General features: G+C 40.4%; 1 protein-coding gene across 1 annotated transcript in view; it reads right to left on the reverse strand.

Moving 5' to 3' along the window:
• The window catches only part of LOC145391048 (uncharacterized), a 73143-nt gene that overhangs the window by 42540 nt on the left and 15337 nt on the right, over positions 1–15266 (reverse strand). The window contains exon 2 of the mRNA XM_080265781.1: positions 7467–7580. Coding sequence (XP_080121907.1) covers positions 7467–7580 — 114 coding nt within the window. The remainder of the gene's footprint in view (positions 1–7466; positions 7581–15266) is intronic.

The following is a 15266-nucleotide window of genomic DNA, read 5'->3' on the forward strand; positions in this document are numbered from 1 at the left end:
TGATAGGATGTTCCAGAGGTGAAACGTTTATGGAGGAAGGAAGTTTTGGGAGAATGGGTTTAAGGTGCGGTGTTGTGGGAGTGTTATTGTGGAGGTGTAGATGTCACTTCTAGCGGTGACAGAAATGAAGTTGTGTGGGTCTTGTGGTGGAAAGAAGTGGTTGAGATTTTGTGCCGGAGTAGTGGAGCGCCTGATGATGCTTGAGGAGGAGAGTAGTTGCGCTAGAGGGGTTCTTCAAGTGTTATTGGTGATTTTGTGGATATGGAATTTTTGTGGTGCTCTTATCTGAGTGTGGAGACTCCGTTGTTGTGCAGGGTTTGTTGTGGGTTTGTTGTGATGGTGAAAGGATTAATTACACAGTACTTATGTACAGACCTAGCTGTGATGGCGGTGGAGTTGTGTGGTGGACTGTTGCAGATGAGAGGTCTGTGGGGGAGAGATGTGATGTGGTGTAGAGGCTTTTCTGTTGGAGGTAGTGTGGTGGATGTTGAAGGTTTGTATATAAGGTGTGTGGTGGAGTATTGCTGTGGTGGTGAAGGAGTTCATGATACTGGCAGGAGACTTTTTGTGGCAGATAGCAGTTGTAAGGTTGTTATGCTGGTGAATGGGGTTGATGACGTTTGTAAAGTGGGAGAAGAGTGGGGCAAAGAATTTATTAATTTATTTATTTATTTATTACATATGAAAGAACATCATTGCTTGAGCTACAGCAAAATTTGTTCCATCCAAAGAGAGCTGAAGAAAAGAAAGCCAAAAGTAATATTCGTTTATTTTTGACCTCATCGAGCACAACGAATTTAAGCGACTGGGAGTGACAGTCAGTGGAAAGACAAGTAAGAAGTTATTTCCAAAGCTGACAAATTGTTCTTGAACCGAAGATTGTGTGTCTTTATGATGGTAAAACAAAAACTTATTCCCTATGGAGAGGATAAAGTAAAAGGAATGTTTTAAACTCTTTCAGTACTCCGACGTCTTTTGTACTTGGGAATTGCTTTCATTGAATTTCTGTTTAGGTTGCGAGAGATTATGAAGGAATTTGAAGCAAACTCAAATTCCTCCTTTGGTACAGGAAGCCTACCATTACCTAAATATGGCCGCCTGGCAGCCACCAGACGGCCTAAAAGACCTGGGTTATGTAACCGAACTTCTGGTGTTCTTACTCCCTGGGCCTTCCTGGAGTCCAAGGAGCAATAAGGATTGGGTGTCAAAGAGCCATAAGGATTGAGTGTTACCGTTTATTACACACACTGAGAAAGGAAAAATTTTGTACGGCAAAGCCTCCTTTCCTCAGAATAGGACAAAACTAAAGGCTGCCTCAAACAAGGTACCAGTTATAGCTTCAGGTTTATGGTCCTTCGAGGCGCTGTGGAACCATACAGACAAAATCCCTAGGGCGAGGGCCGAGAACAAAATTGTAAAATGTCGCTACTCGTGGACCAAGTTTTGTGGTGGAAGAGGAGGGCTGTCCTGACTGTGGACACTCACGTAAGTGTGTAAGAGCATCACTGAGACCTGGATCGTGGCGAGAAATATCGAGGGGGTTGAAAACACTGTAATAAAGAGACACTTGTATTTTTGTACGATGGGACAATGATTATGGGATCCTACTAAAATGTGATCCAGGTCCTCCCGCAACGAGAGTGTGGGTGTGCAAAAGAAATGCATATGGTATGGGAATGCTAGTTTCCATATGCACAACGGAGAGAATGAAAATAAGTATATTGTTTAGGAATACCAACTTATATGTTCGAGTATGTATTCCTCAGTCTTTAATTCCCTCTGCCTGTGACTCATAAGTCTTTAAAAGGCAATGTGTCCAGACATCTCGAAAAGTACGGGTCTTGAATTTGACTTGCTGTTTTTTCTTCTTCTTTTATTTATTTTTTGAAACAACAGTTCTACGAACTTTTACCTTTGGTTCTTTCTTATTGGCATATTAAGGGAAAGGTATCATATATATTCTTGAATGCCACTCTTGCACTCGTATATACATGTTCAACTTTCGAAATCTGTTGTGTTTCAGTTTACATTATCCTTTCATTTCTGACACTTTTTTTCATTACATCCTAATCAAAGCGTTTTCTTTCCTCGGTCTATTAGATACAAAACGTGGAATTTGTCTTTCAATCCGGCTGTCATCCATTGTGTTATTTTTAGCTTGCAGAAACCTACAATGGAAGAGACATCGATTATATGTTTATCGGGCACTGAATATTTCATTTTTATGAACACTAACACCAGACGATTTTATATATATATATATATATGGCGAAAGAACAACTTTTTTTTTTTTTTTACATTTTTTGGGCCTACAGCCTGTTCCTTGGACCAATTTAGCCCAAAACTTAATCAGTTGATCAAAGGGTAATAGCCCATCATCTCTGCAATTTTAGTCAAAATCGCAAGAGTAGTGTTTGCGTAAAGTTATGAACAGACAGACAATCAAACAGAACAAACTGAGTGAAAACAATACCCGTCCTCTAACCCCTGCTGGGCGGGGACGAATAGGAAAATATGAGCTTGATGAAGAGACCACTTACAAGCCGCAATGTCAAGGTGTGGTTTATCTAACACTGCATCAAGAGAGTGGATAGTGGACACCCTCAGTTAACAGAGATAGTACGTCTTTGTAATGACTGGGTTTAGAGGTAGGACAGGAAAACTTGGTGAGTGGATGGTGAGCACCGAAAACATGCATAAGGGTGGAAAATGGGTGCCTGATGGAGTAAACGCTTGAGGAAACCAGATACATAGCGGACATATAAAGTGGCGATAAATTCCAATACCTGACTTGATAGAGGAGGTGCTGGCTTAGGCTGTGGACACGCGTAGGAAAGGAAAAGAGAGAGAGAGAGAGAGAGAGAGAGAGAGAGAGAGAGAGAGAGAGAGAGAGAGAGAGAGAGAGAGGAGTATATAAGAAATACAGGTAACAGGAGGACGAGGCTATAGGTGTGAGAAATAAATCTTCTAAGATCTAATTAACGTGTGTGAGAAAAGGATAGACAAAGGAAGGCTCTCCCCCCCCCCACCACGCCATCTAGTTAAGAGATCTGGAAGGAAAGTGAAGTATAAACCACGTGTGTGTGTGTGTGTGTGTGTGTGTGTGTGTGTGTGTGTGTGTGTGTGTGTGTGTGTGTGTGAGGGGGGAGACAGAAAGAGAAAAGTGTGAGGAAGAGTAAAGCCGCTAGGTCCAGTAATTGGAACGAGAAGAAAGAAAGGTTGGACAGATGAAACAGATGTGTGGCAACGAGAGTAGGAAAGTAAACAGGAAAACAGAGAAAAACTTACTTGTGGGGGAGGAAGGAAAGAAAGACAAGTAAAGAAAATAAAAGTGAACTGGGCAACAGAAAAGGGGGGGTTCGGGCTCGGCTACTGCCAACCACAAAGACCGGGAGATGAGTTTTCCGAATGAGTCACCTTGCTAACCTGACTGAGAATATCTTTACATTGGTATCCATGGCCTTTACTTATAAACTTTCCTAAGCCTAATCTGTGTAGGAGATTGTTTGCGTATATGTTTCTCTTCAGTCATACAGCTACCAAAATCTTCACCATCAGGGATTGTATTTATTATCTTTTCTTAGTTTACATTGTACACAAGACTGCCTGTACATAGGTTTGTCTTCACCCTTGCTGTTAAAAAGTTATTCACATTTAAACTGGAGTGACAAACTGCGATATACAGGGTTGTTCGCAAATATCGCGTCGCTGGAACTCATATAATGTGTTGCAGGGACGGCCCAGTCTGCTGATATGGGTGTGGAGCTGGAAGTTGGATTTAAAAAATAAATAAATGATACAAATTACATATTGATAACGCTGACTAAGACACCTCCACAACACACGACTAAGCACCTAGAAGAGTGTAGGACCAGTAAAGTGAGCTTTGTGAGCGCGTGACAAGCGGGCGAGCGTTTGTACATAAGCTTATCATCACAATTTCATCTTGGTGTAAACTTTCACCATTTCTGGTAAGGTAGTTGAACAATAACAAATTAAGCAATAATATTTACTCTCCCATGTTTTCTCTCTCTCACACACAACCCTGCTGATTTCATCGCCTGAACATAGAATAAACGTTCGTGTAAAATTATGAGGATAATATCCGATATTTAACTGTAAAATTCACTCAGTAAAACGCAGTGTTACAGCAGGAAATCTGTACTTTTAATCGATTTCATAGTGGAGCATGTCTGTTGAAGCCCTCGGTTCACTCCATTGGAAAGCTAGGATTCCAAAGGGCTTCTTTGGTCTCATGAGTAAATATATAGCTAAAACAAAATGTATTGAATGTATCTACTACCTGCTGAAAGAATCTTTTATCTATCTCACATAGTAGAAAAATTATTACCCTCTGAAAACCATAGTGGTCGGGCCGTGTCGTGTCGGGCCGCATGTTTCTCAGCTGAACGTAAACATCTCTTAGCTACTCTTGTTCGCTTCGCTCGCTGCGCTCACTCGCTCGCAGTCACCCTATATTATATGTATATTTATATAATTGTATTTATATAGTATCAGTTAATTGCTATGAAGACAAATATAGCCTGTGAATTCGTTAGGACAGTATTATAGACCCACGTTTGTCTGGACGCGAACCCAGGGGACTGCTAATTGAAGCTGCACTTCTTTTACAGTCCACCACTATCCCTTCGGGCGATAGGCAGGAAGCTGAGAGAAGTTCGTGTAAGTGGACAGCTCCACCGACCAGTTATAATGGTGCCGTCTAGTGAACACGTTCCAGTCAACCACTTTGTTTAGGATAATTTATATATACGACCTGAGGACCCAGGACTGGAAACACACACACACACACACACACACACACACACACACACACACACACACACACACACACACACACACACAATGATTCACGCAGCCCTAACTCGGTTCACACAAATTCCACACCGGAATAGCCACAATCTATTATTTCCAGGGCTGCATGCAGACGAGGCCTTTACTATATTTTTCCTGGGTGACAGATTTACTTTGTTGTTATTAGACGGAAAGATTAGCTTTGTTTTCCAGTGCGAGGATGAATTTGTACCTTTATCACAAGGGTATATTTACGAGAGGATGGAGAATAAGAGACGGACTAGGACACTGTATGTGAGTGAGGTGAAGGGAGATCAGAGGAATGGGAGACCAAGGAAGAGATGGAAGGAGGAAGTGGAAAGATATAAGAAAGTGAGGTGTGAGTTAGGGGAAGGGCAACCAAACGGCAGAGGACAAAACGATGTGCAACCAATTTGTCTGTAACCACCCCTTACGGGATTAAGAAGCCAGGAAAGAGATAGATAGATATGCAGACAGATAAATATCTTTATTGGAAGACCGAAAGCTGTTTCTGACAAGATGGTGCTCAGACGCATCCCTTATTATTGTTTTCTGTTTCTGCTTAGGCTAGGCTGCCTTAGGTAAGAGTACGTTAGGTTGACCTACTTTTGGTTAGGTTAGGTAAGGATTAGATTTGGTTAGGTTAGATAAAGGTTGGGTTCCCTTAGTTTAGGGTAGATAAGGTTTCGTTAGGCTCTTTTGGTTAGGTTAGGTAAAAATTTGATTTGGTTAGGTTAGGTAAAGGTTGGGTTACTTTAGTTTAGGTTAGATTAGGCTGGGGCAAGTTAGATCAGTCTAGTTATTATCAGAATGGTGCAACTTATCATATCCATGGGTATACACAGGCGACAGCGGGCGATTAGAAATTATATTATTGTTTTTGCCAATCTTTTCACGACAAATAATGAGTGAAATCATTTTGTGGTTGCCTCCAAGTGTTGTAATTTTATTCTGTTCCTCTACACGCAGTCACAGTGGTCTTAACCGATTCCTTACACAGCCATACGCAGACAAAACCCTTACGATTGCTTTGTAGGAGGGGGAGGGGGAAATTGCTTCTCTTCTCCTAGCAATGTTAAATTAGGGCGGTTTGGTTTGATTAAATTAGGTTAGGAAAGGTATAGCTAGATTTCGGACTACCGGATAGCTATTAACGTCACTTCTTTTTTCCTTGCCGTCTCCGCGCGATTTCCATTACATCTTTCCATAAGTAACAAAAACAAAGCATTAAAGGCGACAACATACCGAAATAGCCAAATTCGTATCCAATTACCCAAGTGAGATTTTAAGCACTATTAGCAAGGGGCGAAACTCTAATTATTTTTGTGGAGAGAGGTTGGTGCAGATTGCTTTTACAATTGAGGTGTTAAGTACGGTAGTATCGCGGTTTGTGTTGCCCCACTTAGTATGATTGTTATTTTATTTCTAATATTATTTCTTATTACCTTCGTGCGATTTTATTCGACTTATGAAATGCTTCTGCTGCTTAAAGAATTAAAAAACAGTGGATGGTATAGGAGAAACGGAGAAGAGAATAAAGACTGACTTTCCTATAACTCATATGACAAGAAATTTTTTTCACACAGAAAGTTCACTGGGTGTTATGAACCCAACAGTACATAACAGTCCGTCCATCTTAACTTAGTCGGGATTCTTTTCATTTTTTGAGCCTGTTTCGTATATTTCATTGACAGACTATGACAACATTACTGCTCTACATCCATTCCATAACACTTTCGTGATTAGTATCGTAGTTTATTGTTAATGTCTTTCACAGCTGAATATTCAGAATTTAAAAACGTTAATTTTAGGTCAGGTCAAGGAGGGCAGAGTATATCGTGCTCTCCTAAGCTAAATAAAACTGCCAAAGACCAGCAGAACTACAAATGACGTCCTTGGCCTGAATGGATGGAGGACTTTCTGGTATACAGTAATGCATCAGGGAGGGCAGCGAAGGATATGCCTCATCCGTCTCTTGTTGTAACAATTTTGGTATTCTGTTCCAGCTAATGCCAGATGATTTTTTTTTTTTCAGCTGCACGAGTCATGCAAGACTGACAATGTCGGTGGTCATATATCCATGCTTGGCGAGGCAGCGTCAGCACTGCGGCAAAGCCGGATTGTACAATACAATTTTTAAAAATACTTTAACATTCTTGCTTTACATGCAATAACTCTCCATAACAATGAAATGTCACTGAAAAAAAAACTGGGGGGGGGGGAGATTTTTTCACTTCTATATTAACAAATATGACTGAAGTGCTTGGTTAGAGCATGAATGAAAACAACTATATACGCAAGAAAACTACCACACAGCATATATTTGGAGCTTATTCATGAGGGTTATCTTTTTTTCACTGTCATTTACATAAACTTTAGAATTGACTGTGAAATGTTTGATAGTCATAGGAGAGATGAGAAACGTATACATTAATACAAACGTATTAATCTTAAACCAATTATTTTAGAATCAGTCATACCTGTCGTTTTGTTTTTAGCTTCCTTGTCATTTCAACATCAAACTGATTGTGATGTACTTAGCTGTGTGAGTGAAAACAAATGTATATGCAAAGCAATCTCATACACAAGCTAAACTTAGGGGTTTTAGTAAATGCATGGCCACAGCTTACCATGGCAGGACCTACTAGAGACGCCCCCAGCCAGGAAAACACAGAGCCAATGAACCTGCCCACACAAAATATCCCCGGCAAGCACTGGCGAGGGAAAATCATTGCCACAGTTTCCTGGGAATAAAGTTTATCATATAGGGATTTAACTAAAAGAATAGTATTTTTTCCCCCAAAGTGAAAATGGAAGCAGTACTTCTATGCTATTCTCGCTATTCCCTTTCACATTAACTTGACCTAACTGTGTCATCTTTCCATTTGGTATGCTATGGTATATTAAAAGATATTTACACTAGCATTTGGTTCTGATCACGAAGAAATGCTATGGATTGCATGCAGAACCATAGTACTGTCTGTGCTAGTGAACTACGTAAGATATTACGGTATGCAAATGACCGAAAATCTAGGCTAAGTTACGATGAAAAGAAAATAGCAACATCAGGGATCGGCGCACCCCAGGCAAGACTAGACAAGCAATGGCGGATCGGGGTGATGTGCGATGCCATTAGTGGTCACTTGCAGCTGCACGGTGTTACAGCACCACCGCAGGCCTGGTATTTTGTACCGTCCTTATTCCTGTTCAACCAGCAGTAACCTCGACTGCTGCATGTCGTGTACTAAGCGAAAATTGGGACTGGATAACACATTTTTCCCGTAAATACTGAAGCATATTTTTCTCCTTCTTCTTGATAATGACCCTGTATACCGCCTACAGCACACCTCTACATGTTACCACTTCGGCGCTAACACCCACCGTCCATACTGAATACATGCTAGGGCTGTCTCATACAGGACTGGTGTACTGGTATTAGCGGGTGGTGCATTGGTGCCTTTGAAGGAAATATAGTTAAAGCTTTTCGAATCATTGCATCAATAAGAAGATATTCTTAGTGTGTGAGGACAAAGTGATTTATTGTTTTGGTCTTGTCTGATACATATTCATTATTCACTATCAGCTTTCGAGTGAATATTAATCTGAAGATGAGAGTAAAAGCACAGAAATTACTTACACATATATTTTTGTATACAGTATACAGTACATTCATATATTCGTGCATTATACATTATTTAGTAGCAATTATTTGGAGATCAGGGCAGTTTCAACCCTCCTCTCTCCCAGTGAAATGCCTTCCAGTGTGCATATGTACGGTGAGAAAGTATAGAATATCATGCAGTGTGTGAGACAGGGAATGGTATAGTACTGCGGTAGGAATGAAATAGGTAAGACAGGGTGAGGCAGGAACAGATACTAGAACATCAACTGCCTGGTCTAGTGTGAAAAGCAGAGGTAGTTAACGGCGAGCCAGAGTTGGTAATGGTATGACTGCAGGATGTGAGATAGAGTGAGGCAGAGTGAAACAAGTTATTAGGCAGAGTACGAGGCAGGGTTAGGCAGGGCTAGACCAAAAGTTGAGTAAGACAGGGTGGTGAGGCAAGGCGACGCAAGAAACCGGGTAAGGCAGGGTGAAGAGGCAAGGCGAAGCAAGAAAGCGAGTGAGCCAGGGTGATGAGGCAGGCTGAGACAGGGTGATGGTACAGACATCCCGTCATCATCAGCCTGGCGCCAAGGCATCATGACGCATCACAATATCGACAGCTCGGGTTCCGGAATATCGGTGTGTCGCGCGCCGGTGTATTGGGAAGAGGGATGCCTTCCATGGGTGCCTTCCATACCTCAAGAAACTGTATATACTGAGCATCCTAGGCTTAAGCTGTTTTTAAGATTGCTGGAATATGTGTTTGTCCTCGTCCATACAACTACCAAAAGCTTCAAAATTATATAGTGGTTAATATTAATGTCAAACTTGCCCCGGTGCGTGTGTGTGTGTGTGGGGGTGCCTTCCATACCTCAAGAAACTGTATTTACTGAGGATCCTAGGCTTAAGTTGTTTAAGATTACTAGAATCTGTATTTGTCCTCGTCCATACAACTACCAAACACTTCAAAATTATATAGTGGTTAATATTAATGTCAAAATTGCCCCTTGCGTGTGTGTGGGGGGGATGCCTTCCATACCTCAAGAAACTGAATTGACGAAACATCCTAAGGTTAGGCTATTTTAAGATTGCTTGGATATGGGTTTGTCTTCCCTCATACAACTAACAAACACTTCAGAATGAAATACTAGTTAATATTAATGTGACCAAATAGCTATGTGATTGAAGGCAAACCACGATATATAGACGAATCGTGAGGCAACGTATACAAAAACGATCTTAAGTACACCTTAACTTAGGAGGGTTTATAAATGCGTCCCAATATCTCCATGCCTCTCCCACCCGTCCTGCCTCTGAATTAATTTATCTGACATTCCTGTGACTCGTAAGATGTCGATAGTGTGTACGAGGGTTCATCATCATCATTCTCAACTAGTGCATTATGTATTCTGTTTATCGTCATCATCATCATCATCATCATCATCATCATCTAATATATAATGTATTCTGTTTATTATCGTTATCATCATCGTCATCATTATTCTCATCTAGTGTACAAGCGATTCTGTTTACCATCATCATCATCATCGTAGTCATCATCATTAACACAGTGTACTCAGTTTATCATCATCATCATCATCATCATCTCAATGCATTCTGTTTATCATCATCATCGTACCATCATCATCATTCCAACTCTAATTCCATGTAACCCGCGGGACCTTGAGGGGGAGTGGGGTCTTCGTAGTCATACCATCTCAACCGACGATTTTTTTTTTTTTTCAGCTTAGTATAGACTTTTCGAACTGGAAGTCATATATAGCCTGAATAATCCCATGAGTACGAGAGGCCTTTCTAACTTGAATATTTGGCATCGGTCAGAATAATAATAATAAAAAAGAATGTCACTAGGAAAAAAGAGATATGGAGGGAATTGAGAGATGTTCGTATAACCGGACGGTGAGGTCGCCTGACTGTATCAGTGCCGTCCCGTGAAGGCATTCTTCTTCAGCACCACCGTTGACCAGTAGCAACACTTCCCACGCAGTCGGAGACAAAAGTTTGCTTATGATTTTACTTCTGGTTATCTGTCTTTTTAACTAGCTAATATTCCTTTGTTGAGAAAGGCTTGGTATGACTCTCTGCCCACAAGTTTGCGTAATATTTCTCCTCTTGTGCTCCTCACTTTCCTCTGCTGGCTAGTATTAATAAGCAAATAAATACTTGGTATGTTTCACTGAAGTAATACTTCGCCTCCACCTCTTACTTTTCTCTGCTGGATAATACTCCTAAGCTGAAAGAGGTTTGTTCAGTTGCCCCATCCTTATATATCACCTCTTCTACCTCTTACTCTTCTCTTGTGTCGATTATTCCTAAGCTGAGAAAGGCTTGGAATATTTTACTATCCTAATACTTCACATCTACTTCTTACTTTTCACTGCTGGCGAATATTTCAAAACTGAGAAAGGTTGGGCGCATGTTTCTCTGCCCATAGAAGACATGATACGTCAAGGAGAGATGTGACGGACATGCCCAAAGTGTGAAGTTGAGCAGTTGAGCAGTAGATGCATTGTCCTCGGCTATAAATCATTCTAGCCCACACGTTTCTGATATCGTCATACCGGTAGCCTCATGGACTGTGTCAGTATGGGAGGTCAAATACTCGTACATCTATTGCCTTGCCGTCCTTCATAGCACAGGAATATCGTTTTATTTTTATCTGCCATCGTGAAAGCTACAACGGAATGCTTTTTATCGAAGCTTCAAAAAATCCGCTTCCAATCCTTTTATGGAGAGAGTAAGTGTCAAGTGTTCTATGATATCTTTTTGTTTTGTTTATTTTTTGGTTTCCTATAGGGTGCGGTTGTCATCAATGGTTGCTTTACACTGTCCCAAAACTGTGTGTGAAGGCTCAAATGAAGTCTCGGAGTCTTATTAAAGAAAATGAGATTATTCCAAAGCTAACCATTTATGGAGAGAAGGATTCTAAATGACAATGCAGATTTCGTTACACCTACTTCGCGATTTATTGAGCTATATATATATATATATATATATATATATATATATATATATATATATATATATATATATATATATATATATATATATATATATATATATTTAAGAACTGCTTTTTTAACACCATCACCACTAATCTGCTTTGTTCAACTGATTAAAATATCGTTTGGATTTGCATAGGATTTAATACTAGAATTCTTATGATGAATAATGAGTGTACTCGATGAAATGATACTTCCTGGTGACTCTACAATGAATGGCAAGTAGAATTATGTACTACCTTGTGTGACAACCGTACAAGCAACATATGGATGCCTGGTGGTAAAGTGGATTGAGGCGGTTGAAACAGACGTATTCCATGTGGGTTTAGATCAGACGGTTGGTTGGGTTCATTTTTAAAGAATGCCAATTATGGGCGAATAACTGATCACCCTTTCCATAAATATTTGTACTGAATAATCTGACCTCGGAACACCGCACACCTGACCGGCTTGAAGGACTGGACGCATACTGGATGAATAGTTCTTGTGTTGGAATATGCTAATTACCGCAATTGTCTCTATATCAATTAATTTTTTGTGGCCTCATCAGGAGGGTAGGGGCAGTGAGTAGGATTCTTGGTAAAGATATTTAAGTATAGTATAGCTAGTTACTCACCTAAAGTTGATTATGCGAGATGAATAGACAGACAGATGGACAGATATATAAACAGACATAGATTTAGAGGGAGAGTCCACACTAACAAGCAAAGAGAGTCGTGGCATGGACGCGACTAAGGCGGCCTGCTCGCCGTTCCTACACGCACCACGCTGCTGAGTCCACAGTTTTAATCAAACTCTGGTCGTTTGAAGAGAAGTAAGTTTAATTCACGGTTTCCGTCGCGAATCCAAGCGAGCCGAAGGAAGGAACGTATTTTTCAGTAACTCCTGAATGGTACGGCATATTAGTTTTACTGGAGTAATTTGTAGTGGTGAAATGGTTAATGATTAGACACTTAGCTATAATGGTGAAGTTTTTGTTATATGGGGAGGAATGTCTGGCCAGTGCACAGCATAAATCTCATAACTTGTTGAGTAAATTATGTCTCTGTTCATCATTTTAAAAGCAGTAAGCTGTTAGTGTTCATTAACTTAGGGATATTAACAATTGGCAGTTGGTGTTCTTCACTGAACTGCATGGTCGTGGGGAGTAAGGGTGTAACTGATCAAACCCAAGTACTGTTATTCGGTCTGTGTTCATCTGACGAAACCGGATCACTCCAACAACTTGAATACTATATCGCCAGTGTATAAAATTCGAAGTTTAGAGATAGGAATAAATCTCCTTGGTTACTAGTCAGATCCATTCTCCAGTTTGACTACATATTAATCATCAGCAGTACCTAATGGGGTTAAGAATCTTCGTCAAACTAAGGAAAAAAAAAAAAACAATAGGCCCACCTTATTTTAGCGTATTTGTGACAGCCCAGCTCGCCCTTGTACCCTACTGTTGCCGATGCTAATATCAATCCACATCCGTACGATAAATAACGAGACAGTGAACAATGACTATCGAAATCTAGTACTGCGATCATCTAAACGTAACCAATTTTTCAGAATATTGTGCAAGAGTTTCATAGTTGTTCAGCCAGAAAGTGGATGGATGTTACTGTCCGCAATACATCCTATGGGAGCGACGCCAGCAAGTCCCACAGTCGCAGCCATCGACAGAACCGTGCTGCACGAGTGATGTGGACGAGTAAATGGTGAATCCACTCAGCATCTCAGTCATGGCCGTATTAAGAGGAAGATGACTGTGTTCGTGGTGGTGATGGTGAAGAAGAAGAAAAAGAAGAAAGAAGAAGAAGAAGAAGAGAAGAAGAGGAAGAGGAGAAGAAGAAGTTTCGTGATGCATGTACAGACTGAGACACAAGCATTTTCCAAAACTCTGACGAATACATAGCGGAACAATATCACCATCTGAAGCATGTACTAGTAGATACAGATTTCATTATATTTCGTCAGTTGTAAATTTCCTTTAATCGGAATTGGGAAGTGAGATGCTTCTTTGACTGTACACCCTTGAGTAAAAGTTCGCCGACACTTTCCTGCCGGCTGTGGCAATGGAAGGGTTTTCATGATTTTTCTTTTTATTGTGATAATAATATTGCATGAAGCACAAAACCATCGAACATATATGACAAGGGAGAATACTCTTTGTCATTCAGGGAAGAGTGGAAAGTATTCAAGGAAGGACATAATTCTGTGCCCCCATTGCACCAGCGGCTCCTCATTACTAGCAGGTCATGATATCAACTGTCCCCAAGTCTAAGGCTCGAATCAACATGTATATGGTCAGGTAAAGAGGGTGTTAGTGTTATATCCTTCAGTAATGGTTTCTCTCTCTCTCTCTCTCTCTCTCTTACTAGCTAGCTCTCTACGTATCTCTCTCTGTCTATCTGTATGTCTGTTTGTCTATCAATATGCAGACGCCTTAATCCCAGAAGGGGTGGCAACAAACAAATAGCCTCCATGTCAACCTGTCCTCCAGCATCACACTGCCCTTTTTCCATCTCACACCTCCCTCTCTCACATACGAATACCTCTTCATTCCATCCTTACATCACACCTTTGGCCACCCTCTTCCCTTCCCCTCCACCCAGTTCATATACACTCTTCTAGTCAGTCTTTCATTCACTATTTTCTCCAGAGCCTGTCGGATGATTTATATTGACTCGGACAGTTTACGTCAAAATATTTCCAATTCCGACCTCAGTGTGACGAAGTCCTTACATGGAAATATGTCAGCAAAATTTATGGGTTAAGAAATATGTGGTTTGGTTAACTTTACAAACCCAAAGACGCCGCGTGACAGACTTGAAGGAATTGAAAAAATTATGGTGTGGTCGCCTTTGCAAATACGAAAACTCAGCGTGAAAAAAATTGAAGGAAATAGATTGTGAGGGATGGTTGAAACAACTCTAGTATTTCATTCGAGTTAAAGCCAGGTGATTTTATGCAGCTGTGAGTGAGTCATAGAGACCTGAGAAATTTCTAAACATATTTTTTTCTATATTAATTTATTTTTGTATTTATGTTTTCTTTAACGACATTCTCTCCTTTCACAGGTACGCGTATTGTCATCCACTCGATTTTCTGAAAACTCTAACTTGCACATCACATTCCTCATACAAACTTCCGACAGCTGCTCACCAAGTTTCCACGAACCCCATACATAATAAGCATCCCTCCACAACACCACCCCAACACCTGCCACGTTATGGCTTTGAGTTTCTGAAGCTGACAAATACATATTTATACATATGTTTTTTTTTTCATATAGATTTGACAGACATTTCCCTGTTAATTCAGCCGGGCTCCTATGACTCACTCATCTTTAAAAATCGTGTGTCATTATTTGCAACACAGTGAGAATACCAGAGTTTCTGCGAACATGAGGGTTACTGGCGACAGCAGATACCATCTCAAGTTCCCAATGGAAAATTGCTAGCAGAATAAATTCTTCTGTCTGTAGCTGGAATGGAATGCAAGAGTTATTCCGAACATGAGAAGGCTAATGGAGGCAGTATCTCAATTTCCTGTAACCCACTCAGCTACCTTAAACTGTCTGTCGCAAGCGGGAATATATTGCTAGAGTTACTCTGACCATGAGAGAGTTAAGCATCCACATAACACACTTCCTTCAGGCCATTGTTACGCTCTGTCCCCGAGTTTGTCAAGTTGATGAACACGTAATTAAGTATCAGTTCAATAGACAGTATATATATATATATATATATATATATATATATATATATATATATATATATATATATATATATATATATATATATATATATATATAT

The sequence above is a fragment of the Coenobita brevimanus genome, chromosome 16, assembly GCF_032717465.1.
Source record: "Coenobita brevimanus isolate Jiangsu-jjx chromosome 16, ASM3271746v2, whole genome shotgun sequence".
Classification (NCBI taxonomy): Eukaryota; Metazoa; Arthropoda; class Malacostraca; order Decapoda; family Coenobitidae; genus Coenobita; species Coenobita brevimanus.